At 40.6% G+C, this 12,036-nt stretch overlaps 1 protein-coding gene across 1 annotated transcript in view; it reads right to left on the bottom strand.

The window, feature by feature from the left end:
• Window positions 1–12,036, bottom strand: part of LOC111870450 (activin receptor type-1) — a 47,200-nt gene that overhangs the window by 8,785 nt on the left and 26,379 nt on the right. The window contains exon 5 of the mRNA XM_023862755.1: window positions 7,135–7,360. Within this exon, the coding sequence (XP_023718523.1) occupies window positions 7,135–7,360 (226 nt within the window). The remainder of the gene's footprint in view (window positions 1–7,134; window positions 7,361–12,036) is intronic.

Genomic DNA, 12,036 nt, shown 5'->3' with positions numbered 1-12,036 from the left:
GATTCCTTCAGGCTGGTGGGCCTGGGGGTTTGGTTCTATTAGACCATTTTCTACTCCCAGATGATTCTCCATTCTAGCCATCACTATTCCCTCGCTCCGTGCGGGTATCACATGGTCCTTTGCCACTATTAAGCTAGAAGGACAGGTTCCTACCCCAGGACTCCATAACGATACCTCTTCTTCCACCGGATGCAGAGTTTGGCGCCCTATATCCACTGAAGCATCATAGGCGCGCAGTATGTCCAGTCCCAGGATGACCTCATCGGTGATATTTGCGACGAAAACCCACATTGTTATCGGTTGGTGCCCCAGGGTAAGGGTCAACAGAACTTCTTTCAGGATGGGTAGGGATCCTCCAGACACAGTCTGCAGCGTGAAATCTGGATTTGGCTGTCTTTCAGGCCATCCGGCGGCGATATCCGGTCTTACTACCGTGATGTATGCTCCAGTGTCCACTGTCACCTGGCACGGCTTATCACTGACACATCCCTGGGTGACCAGACTGGTGTTGGCTTTCTCCGTCATGTCGGTGAGTGCGTAGTGTGGGGACCTTAATGCATATGCCGGCATTCGCCCTTCTCCGCCGGCCGTCGCTCGTTTCCCGACGGTTGGTCGTTTCTCCAGCTTGTTTCCCTGCTGTTTCTGGGTCGCCATTCTGATTTCCCTGGTGATTCCCGTTTATTTCTTGAAGGTCCTTCTTTTCGGTCCTGGTGGTCTATTGTCATCTCCTCGGTGGGTGGGGGACGATCGGAACTTGGTGCTATCTCCGTGAGGCCTGGCTGCTACCAGTACCGCCTGCAGCTCTAGCGCTTGTCGGAGGGCCTCGTTTACCGTCTTCTCCCCTCCCAGCAGCAGCTGGATCTTTATATCAGCATCTCGTATGCTGTATGCGAAGGCTTTTCCTGCCTCCCTTCCTATGTGGTCAGCAGGTAGATTGGGGTAGGCACGTTGGGAAAGGAGTTCAATGGCCGTGGCAAAATCTTGCAGGGATTCTCGAGGTCTCTGCGTCCTCATTCTTAGTTGGCAGTGGTAAGCAGCTGCAAAGTGTTGGTCCCCGAAACGGTCCTCTAGAGCCTGAAGAGTTCCTCGTAAGTTGTTTTTGCCGGAATGCCGGGTAGTATTTCCGCCGCCCGGCCCCTTCACAGTGGTGATCAGGTATGTTGATTTTTCCCTGTCCGACCATTGGTTGTGTTCTGCTACGAACTCAAATTGTCGCCGAAACACACTCCATGTTGAATTCCCGTTGAATGTCGGTGGCTGAGCTGTGCTCATGACGATCGCTGACGTATTTCCCCGCTCGGCCTTCATTTGCACCATGTCCAACAGGGCCTGGAGCTCGCGTTTGGTTTCGTCAATTGCTACGCAGGTTTCGTTGTAGTTCTTCGTCAGGTTTTCCTGGAGATTTCGTTTGTCGTGTTAAACGATCGCCAAAATGTTTTCAACTCTTATGTTGGATTTTATCATAGATTGCATTGCGGCCTTCAATTCTTGTCGGCCGCCGCCTTTTCTTGGTTGGTGTCTAATTTGGCCATTAAATCCTCTTTGTCTGTCTTCCTATTTTCTTGCATGGCCTTCATCTCTTTCAGCATATCGTCTTTATCAGTTTTCCTATCGGCGTATAGTTTTGCCAGCATGATATTTGCTTTTTCTTGATTGAATTCTAATTTCGCCAGGAAATCCTCCTTGTCTTTCCTCCTATTGGCCTCCATTTCTTGGTAGGATCTCATGTTGGCGTCCATTCTGTTTTCCATCCGCACTCGGGTCGGAATCTGCTTTTACTTGGTTTGCCCTAATCTCTTTCAGCATTTCTTCTTTGTTGGTTTTCATGCTGGCATCCATCCTAGCCAGCATTTCCATCATCTGCTGCATCTCCATCTAGTAGCAGTAGAATACTCGATGCACAATAATTCAATTATTTGTCGAGACGTGTGTAAGTCCAAATCCCACTTCTGACACCAATGTAACCTGTTGCGTTACTGAATACGCCGTAGAGATCATTAATTGGTTTATTCAACAACCTACAAATAACGGCTACAATTAATTATCACAATGTTACGGGTTTCCACACTTTACAAACCCTACAACAAAATCTCTTAACACTATCTTCCAGAGTTTCACGTATTAATAGCGCGGGAGCTATACAAGTCTCGCTGAATTACACACTCCAAATATAACTGGTTATCACGAACTATCACTGATTCTCGCACACGCGTCTGTAGCTCGTAACTTGCGAACTGTGAACTCGTTGCTAACACACTGACTCTCGCTTGCTGCTCAGCCGGCTTTTATTCCGTTCGCTGGTGCTAGGGTCGCCCGCCACGTCACAGTAGTGACGTGGTGTATAGCCTAGCAACGCTGTTATCTCGTGCCGTCTTACGTCACCGCGCGTTGCGCGTACGTCACCGCGGGGGGGGGGAGCGCTACGTTACCGCCACGTGCCGCTGGTGAGGTAGGGGTCCTCCGTTGCGCAACATGTTACAATATTTAGAGAGAGCCTCATCTGTGAAAAATATCAGCTTACGATCAAGAAGTCCACCATGCATGATTGATAAACCAATTAAAAATCCTCAGTGTTGTTTCATATTTCACAGGGTTAATTTGAGGAACAACAGTAATTTAATATGGATCAATATGCAACAGTTCAGTTGCTTTCCACGCACTGCTTACAGAAACATCACTTTGTTGTGTTAATTGCCACAAAGATTTTTGAAGAGAATTTTGTAACTGATTACTGATGTCATCAAGTTTTTCTTCAGTTAAAACATGATTTCTTTTTAACGGCTTTCTGTCAATTAAAATACCGTTGGTTCGAACTTTCTTCACTAATTTGGAAATTGTACCTTGAGATGGACATATTGGGTCACGAAATTTATGGTGAAATTTTCTCCTGTATGATTTGTAAAAGTTTCCCCACCCCCAGCAATCATAAATGAAAACTCTTTGTTCTGAATTATACCTCACACAAGCCACTCAGTATATTAACATTTACCAACATGCTGGGACCAAGACCCTACAAAGAACTGAGTAGGAAGTGTAAGGACAGTACTAGTTGATAATGTAACAATAGAGAGAAAGAACAAACAAGCCAAAAAATAAAACTATCCCTGTAATAGGCTGTGAGACCCTGTAGGGTTGTGAGACATAAAGGTCTCATATATTCTAGACAGCTGGCTCGAAGATGGTGTTGAGGTCAGCCTTATGCTCTGACCACACTTTAACCCCAGGAAAATTCCTGGTACTCATTTCTGTTAGAGGCTGAGCTGACCCTGGGGCCAGAGTATGGCTGGAAGGTTTAGGTCAATTGAAAAACCCAATCACCTCATTGGGAATTGAACCTGCAACTTTCCACCTCGCAGCATAGTGCCTCAACCAGCAATGCTACTGCATGCCCCTACTAAAAAAAATAGAAACGGATAACAGTAAGTCACGACTTCAGACTGCTGACTATTATTAAACAGTAGGGTCACATCCAAGTAAACAGTCAAAATGTGCACTGGTATGGAGCAGTGGAGACAACAAACTAATGTACACTGAAGTTATTTAAATATTGACATAAGAAACTGACTGCTGCTGTGGATAGTCTACATGCTACTATGATCACTTGCCCACAACGGAGTAATGTTACATAACAAATACAGATATGTAATACACAAGTAAAATATATATATGAAATCAGCTTGAGGAGCAATAAATAAATTGTTCTAGGACAACCAATTCAAGTTGCCTCAAAGAAGTCAAATAAGGCTACCATTACCAAGTTGGATGACTAGAGGAATAAAAATTTCGCTTAATCATAAGCGTGAGCTATATTTGAATATTAAATATAATAATGATCAGGCATTAAAAGATTTCTATAAACGTTATTGTAAAATTCTATCAAGAGTTATTAAGGAGGCTAAGAAATATCTATACAATAAAAAGATATTAACCTCCAGCCATAGGATCAAAACTATATGGAATACTGTTAAAACAGAAACAGGTAGAAAAACAAAAAAAGAAGGAATATCATTAATAAATCATAACGGTCTGCAAATAGATGATCAGCACATAATATCAAGTATTTTTAATAAATATTTTTCGTCAATAGCAGACGAAATAATAGGTCTAAATATAAATGAGACAGCTGCCATAAATAGTCTTCAAAATACAGAACGAGCCTATCCTAGGATTAAATTTGTAAATACATCAACCCAGGAGATTCGTAAGATTATAAAATCATTAAAAACAAAAAATTCCCATGGGTACGATGAAATTTCAGTTAAAATTTTGAAATGGAGTTCCCCGTATATAGTAATACCGTATTTACGCATGTATAGGCCGCATATTTTTTGCCAAAAATTCAAGAGGAAAACTTCGGTGCGGCTTATATTCAAAATATTCGAAATCACATTTCATTTAAAAAAAATTATATTCATAATTAGTAATACAGGGTAATACTCCTGAAATAATATTCCAAGAAAATTATTTTTTCTATAATTTGTCTGAAAATTGTGCTGTGGCCTATACACGTGTAAATACGGGAAATGCCTTGAAAAAGGTATTTTGCCATCCAGATTAAAATACTCAAATGTGAAACCTATTTTTAAATCAGGAGATAAACTAAATATAGCAAACTTCAGACCAATATCTTTGTTAATATCCTTTTCTAAAGTTGTTGAGAAAGTTATCTACTTAAGAATTCACCAACATGTGGTTCAAAATCAAATATTGGCAAAGGAGCAATATGGTTTCAGAAGTGAATCTTCTACTGATAAAGCAGCTTATACATTAACACATGATATATTAACTGCTTTTAATAATAAACAGATTGTGGGAGGTATCTTCTGCGATTTAAAGAAGGCCTTTGACGTAGTAAATCATAAAATCCTGTTGAATAAACTTGAATACTATGGCATTGTAGGGAAATTCAATGCCTTGATCAAATCTTACCTTACAGAGAGATACCAGAGGGTGATAATTCAAAATAATTCTAGAAATAGTTACTCTGAATGGGAGATAGTCAAACACGGGGTGCCGCAGGGATCTATCTTGGGCCCTCTATTTTTTCTTTTATTTATTAACGATCTGCCTTTGACGGTTTCTAAAAATAATACATTAGTGCTGTATGCTGATGACACCAGTATGATTGTAACTGGTTCTAATCCTGTACACTTTTTGACGGAGATAAATACCGCTCTTGATGACTTAAATAAGTGGTTTAGGAGTAATCTGATTTATTTAAATTTTGACAAAACACATCTTTTACAATTTCGGACTAAAAATAGTCAGAAGCTTGATTTAAACATTACTTTTGCAGATAAGCATATCACTGATCTTACTAATATCAAGTTTCTAGGATTGATTATTGATGAAAAGTTGTCATGGAAGGGGCACATTGAACATGTTTTAAAAAAGTTAAGTTCCGCTTGTTATGCTATCAGGATTGTCACGCCCCTTATGACGGAGAATACTCTAAGAATGATATATTTTGCAAATGTTCATTCATTATTATCTTATGGTATTTTATTATGGGGTAATTCACCACATAGTCTTAGTGTTTTTAAGATGCAAAAACGAATACTCCATATTATGACTAAGACTAGATGTAGAGACTCTTGTAGACAACTTTTTAAAGATTGGGAAATTTTACCATTTTATTCTCAATATATATTTTCTTTGTAAGATTTGAGGCTTTCATGGCGGTGACTATGAAGAAAGCAGTCTTCTGGGATTTCACATATACACAGCGCCAAATCCCAGAAGACTGCTTTCTTTATATTTTCTTTGATGATATTCGTTGTGAGAAATAAGCATCTTTATAAAACTAATCAAGAAATTCATGGTCTAAATACTAGGCACAATACTGACCTTCATTTTCCATCTGCTAGATTAACAATATATAATGAAGGGACATATGCTATTGGAATGAGGATATTTAACCATCTTCCTATAAATATAAAATCATTATCATACAAAATTGAATTGTTTAAAACAGCATTAAAGAGATATCTTTGCTCGTGGTCATTTTATTCATTAGAGGAGTATTTTAATCAAAATAATTTGTAAATACTGATTGGATGTAAATGGGATTAACTGTATGTTATATTTTTTAATTATGTTTATTACTTAGTATTATGTGATGTTGTTTTATGATTAAAGTTTAATGATTGTGACGAATGAACTTCGAGTAGTAACAAGTAAAAGGTTGTATTTCTAACAGTGTATGAATCATGTCGTTATGATATGGCTTGATTTAATGTTACACCATGTATCTTTTAATGTTTTGTATGTTATTGTATAAGTTTGACTAGCTCTATATCCTATGGGTGCTAAAGCCCCTGTACAGGATTTGTGGAGTTATTTAATAACAATAAACAATAAACAACAATTACCTTACATCCAGGATGGGTGGAGAATATACTCACATCTACTTGAGAGCAGGGTGACAAGGCCCTTGTTCCCTTGACATGGGTAGGACACAAATGGCTGGTATGGAATTTAGAAAAATAAATCAAAATGGTCTGGAACTGGGTCCCAATTTGTCTGCCAAACCATCAACAGAGCAAGAGGCTGAGATGGTGGCCAAGCACTCTTACCTGAGAAACATCCTGGGATCCCAAGAGTAGGGGAATATCAAATGATTGGTCACACATGCCATTTTAGGTCATGTCATTATAAGGAGCATGGGTAAACATTTAAAGGGTGACAGGTGAATAAGTAGGAAGGAAGCAGTCTGACTGAGAGAAAGAAGTCAGAGAATCAAATGCACTGATATGAACGGTTCAACTGGAAGAAACACAAGTTAATTACTGACATTCATGACTACTGCCAATGCAATGGAGAATATCAGCAACAACAACAACAAAATTGTACAGATGCAAAACATATGAAACAAAGTTTACAGCCTAGGCCACTTAGGCAGGTTCCATGACTTCTCCTCATCCCCTAACTAATCAGAATCCAGCTCAAGACAAAGCAATCATGTTCACCCCTTCCTTCCAGACATACAAGACACCAACCCTGAAGATGGCCACAGCAATGTTTGCTAGAAAATGGATCTGCCTACATTCATTTACTAATTAGTTTAACAAGTTAGAAATCTATAAACAAATATTGTTTTTCTACAGTATAACTATCATTCACTGAAAGCCTTACCGCATTGGAAGCCCATCTGTTGGGCAAATTTGGCCTCTGCTGGTCAATGCAAACCACCTTCTTCATGTCCTCAAAACTGGGATCATTTGGCACTAGATCGTAGAAAGGAGGTTTGTAGTCTTCAGCAATTCCATTAGATAATGTTCTCCGGCAAACTTCCCATAGCACAAGACCAAATGCATAGATATCTGCACGGCGATAAGATTCAAAACACTCTGTATTGATCCTATAAGTCAAGCACACAAAAAAAGTCTTAAAACTGAATTCCATAGGAAAGAAATTGTTGACAATTTTTGGCCCACCCTGGGATTGCAAGTGGTTCATGAGTTTCTACTATTAAATTTACACATCCAAAGGCCGCTTCTGACCCAAGGCAGAGTTTTGAATTGCTGATTTCTGAATGAATGCAGATACAAGGGTTGGAACTTCAATAGTGGCAACACTGCTGTGGAGACACCATGCAACGGAACCAAATAATGTCGCTTATACCACACGTTACTTACATACCTACCTTACCTCAAGGGAAATGGACTCTTTCTTCCCACATCATGCGCATGTGCAGTGCCTCATGTTAGCTGGTGGTCCAATGTAGTGTTATGTTTTCGAAACAGGAACACCGGAGTTGGATAAAGATTGAATGTGCCAGAGGCCATACAGCACAACAGTGTCATCCAAGGTCTTCTAGAGGCTTGCGGGGAATCTGCATTGCCTTACAGAACAGTGGCAAGGTGGCTACAAGCCTTCAATGAAGGGCGCCAAAATGTGGCAGACATGCGTCGGCCAGGTCGTCCTAGTGTCAGTGAAGAAGAAGTGTAGGCTCTTTCCGCGTTACTGGAGAGTGATCGACGCCATACAATTCGTGAGCTGTCCCGAGAGACAGGATTAGCGCATACGACTGTGCTTCACATTCTGAAGGAACGCCTGGGCATGAGAAAAATTGCATCATGATGGGTTCCGCATGATTTGACAGAAATGCAGAAATGGCAAGCTGTAGCTGATTTGTTTGATCGATGGAGCTGGGAAGTGCTGTACCATCCACCATACTCCCCGGACTTAAACCCTCGTGACTTCGACTTGATTCCTAAGAGGAAGGAACCACTTCATGGCATTCGCTTCAGAACTGTTCCAGAGATTCTTCAGGCAGCAGACCACTCCATTTGAACTATCAACACAACAGGCACTGCTAAAGGTATCCTACGACTTCCACATCACTGGCAATGGGTTGTACACAATGCTGGTGCCTACACTGAAGGACAGTAAAACTTTGACACATGCATCTATTTTGTATCAGTTGTAAATAAATAGTTGCCACTATTAAAGTTCCAACCCTCGTAGTTTCAGAAGATGTTCATTCACATTGCCTAACATAAAAGTGGTCAAAGTTGTAGGTTTTCAGGTTCTGACTGTCTTTGCAATGATATTTAGTGGGTGAGAAATAATTTCTGAAGCACTAGTAATGCCATAACAGCATAATGGTGCATAATGACTGAAATTTAGATCAAATTGCTTCTAATTTTACACTGACGAACACATTTCCTAGATTCATTTCCAAGCTGTTTAAAAATAGTCAGAATGAAAATGTATCAGGTGGCTCAAAAAAATTAAAATAAACCTAAGCATCTTACATCCTTTCATATCATGTCCCTTCAATTATACAACAAACTGATTTGTCCATCAAGCCTTTACCACATACCATGAATAAATGTGAGTTTCAATCTTCAAAGTGTCTTTCAGTGTCTCCTTGGTTATAAAAAGTGTAATTCATTGCTAATAACAACAATAATGCTTCATACATGTATAATCAATAAAATAATGAAGATGAGCCTTTGAACACTCCAATGCCTACATATTGTCATGTCATTTAGTGTGACTATACAGTGGCAACATTACTTTAAATAATGTGGTAAATAGTACAAACTATGAATCTTCTCACTATGCAACTTTCTCAAGCCTCTTACATCCAAATATTCTCCTTAGCCCCCTGTTCTCAAATATCAATATTCTATGTTCTTCCCTTAATGTGAGAGGCCAAAACTACAGGCAAAACCGTTTTGTATATTTTAATCCATAAATCTTGAGAAGAGGAGGAAGACAAAAGATATTGAACTGAATGGTAGCGAGCATTACTCATGCTATTTTGATGTTATAACTTTGTCCTGCATTCTGCTTGCTTCATGCTAGCTTCTTGCTTGGTTTCCTTGTATTACCTTTGAAGATGCCCTCTGCACCCAAAGCTATCCAGATATCTCCAAGGTAATGGAATTAGTAGCAGCTATTATCATCAAAATTATGACAAGAGCTCTCAAACATTGGCAGTTTCTTGAACTCCTTTGAGAGGTTCATTACCAGTATCCAGATCTGCACAATAGTCAGATAACTGTCCAGAGGTAAGGTACTTGTGTGACAGCATAGCTGTGGATGAAGAGCTCTGAATATTATGAACTCTTTGATCCTGTAAGGTTTCAGAAATTCCATTTCACACCAGACATGACTGCTCAACTGAACAAGCAACATTGAAAACTTCAACAAATACATGGGGCAATCCAAAAGTTTCCGAAATTTAAATTTTGCGTGTGAATGGTTATGAGTACATCGAAATACCGCTAGGTGTCTCCTCACACATCCTTCTTGAATCAGTGTGGCAAGCGGCGTCGAGTTGAGTGGTTGGGTTTATTGTTGGTGAACGTATTTCCATTGTTGTGTTTCCGTGAGTCTGCAGTTTTGCGATGGCTGACCTGAGAGAGCAGCGTGTCTGTATAAAGTTTTGTTTCAAACTTGGGAAAACCGCTGCAGAAACGCACCAAATGTTGAAGCAAGCTTTTGGTGACAACAATTTAGGCCAGACACAAACTTACGACTGGTATATCAAAAATGGTTGAACATTGACTGATGATGATTGTTTGGGACGGCCATCAATTGGGACCACACCAGAAAATGTCACGAAAGTTAGGGATCTGATTCTGCAAGACCATAGACTGACCATCCAAGACCTCTGTAACACCTTGGGACTAAGTTATGGTACATGTCAACGAATTTTGTCAGAGGAACTGAACATGAGGAGGATTGCGGTGAAGTTTGTGCCACGACTGCTGCAAAATGAACAGAAGCAGCATCGCTTGGAAGTCTGCAGGGAACTTCAGCAACAGCTTCATGAGGATCCAAACTTTCTTTCGAAGGTTGTCACTGGTGACGAAAGTTGGGTGTATGGCTACGACCCTGAAAGCAAGCAGCAATTGTCACAATGGAAGAGCCCTTCTTCGCCTCGGCCAAAAAAAGCTCGACAAGTCAAGAGCAATATTAAGTCCATTTTGCTCTGTTTTTTTGATATTGACGGGATTGTTCATAAGGAGTTCGTCCCTCCTGGTCATACAGTCAATAAAGAGTTCTATTGTGATGTTCTAAGGTGTTTGTGGGAGGACATGAGGAGAAAACGTCCAGAGAAGTGGCGCACGAATGACTGGGTACTCCACCATGACAACGCACGACCTCATACGGCTTACACTGTGCAGGAATTTTTGGTGAAAAACAAGATGGCAGTTGTTACCCATCCACTGTACTCGCCAGACTTAGCTCCATGCGACTTCTTTCTTTTCCCCAAGATGAAAATCAAGTTCAAGGGACGAAGATTTGATACAGCTGAGGAAATTCAAGCGGAAATGCAGATGGTACTAAACACCCTAACAAAGAAAGACTTCCAGGATGCATTTGAAAATTGGCAGAAATGCTGGGATCGGTGTATGTGCTCCCAAGGGGACTACTTTGAAGGTGATGGTGCAGAATAAGATCTAGGTAAGATGTAATAGTTTTTATTAATATATTTTGGGAACTTTTGGATTGCACCATGTAGAAACACTGTTACTTCCCTTGTTGAGAAAGTTCTTTCATTTTGATGTGTGTATGTGTGTAAGAGATGGGCCATAAAATCCAGCCCTCACACTGCGACCTTCAATGATCTATTGTGCTTCCCCTTACTAGATCACTGAAGGTCATGGTGCAAGGGACGAGAGGGCTCACCCCTTATACATTCATACCCCTTTGCATTAACCCATTCTTAATCCTACACTCTGAATGAAACATAGGACTTTATTTATGGGGCATCATAAAAGCCACATGGTTCCATGAAGAACTGACCCAGGTGGTAAAATCTTAAGTAAGCTATGGCCTCACAATCACATAGGATATGTGTGGCTGATTCATCTTCTTGTAGGCACCTTTCACAGGTTTTTTTTTATTTATTGCTAGTGGGATGGGACTAAGTCCCTTGTACTGCAGCCACTTCTGGCCTGTTGTACCAGCCCCAGATAGGTGAGGGTGATTGTGGAGCAATTGGTGGAATTAAGATTTGCAGGGGAAACCAAAGTACTCAGAGAAAACCTGCCCAGCGCCACTCTGTCCATCACAAATCCCACTTGACCAGGCCCGGGATCGAACCCAGGCCACTGCAGTGGGAAGCCAGTGACTAACCGTTTGAGCTATGGTGCGGCCACCTTTCACAGGTTGGGTCTTCTATTAGTTCCATTTTATAAAGGTGTCCTTTTAGGTGGCAGTGTCCAGTAAGTAAACCTACCACCCATCTTAGTTGATCTCTGTTTAATTTCAACAGGTCCTTTGTTCTTCTGGTAGAGGGTCCTGGTATATATATCCCCTTGCCTGTTTGAGTCCAACTGTGGATTCCCAGCATTTCAGTGTAAGCTGACTTTCGTTCTGATGGGCATCAAAACAATCACATTGCTGTATTTCCCATCACTGATTAAATCATCATCATCAGTAATCTGCCAGACGACAGGTCCACAGTCTCTTCCAAAACAATTCCTCCACTTAATGCAATCTAGAGCTTTCTCCTTCAAATGACAGTATCCTCTTCTGTCCCCAAGGTCATCCAGCATCTTCTTATGTCTTCTT

Source organism: Cryptotermes secundus, unplaced genomic scaffold, assembly GCF_002891405.2.
Source record: "Cryptotermes secundus unplaced genomic scaffold, Csec_1.0 scaffold1717, whole genome shotgun sequence".
In the NCBI taxonomy this organism is placed as follows: domain Eukaryota; kingdom Metazoa; phylum Arthropoda; class Insecta; order Blattodea; family Kalotermitidae; genus Cryptotermes; species Cryptotermes secundus.
The sequence above is the reverse complement of the archived record's forward strand: the minus strand, read 5'-3'. Positions and strand labels throughout refer to the sequence as shown.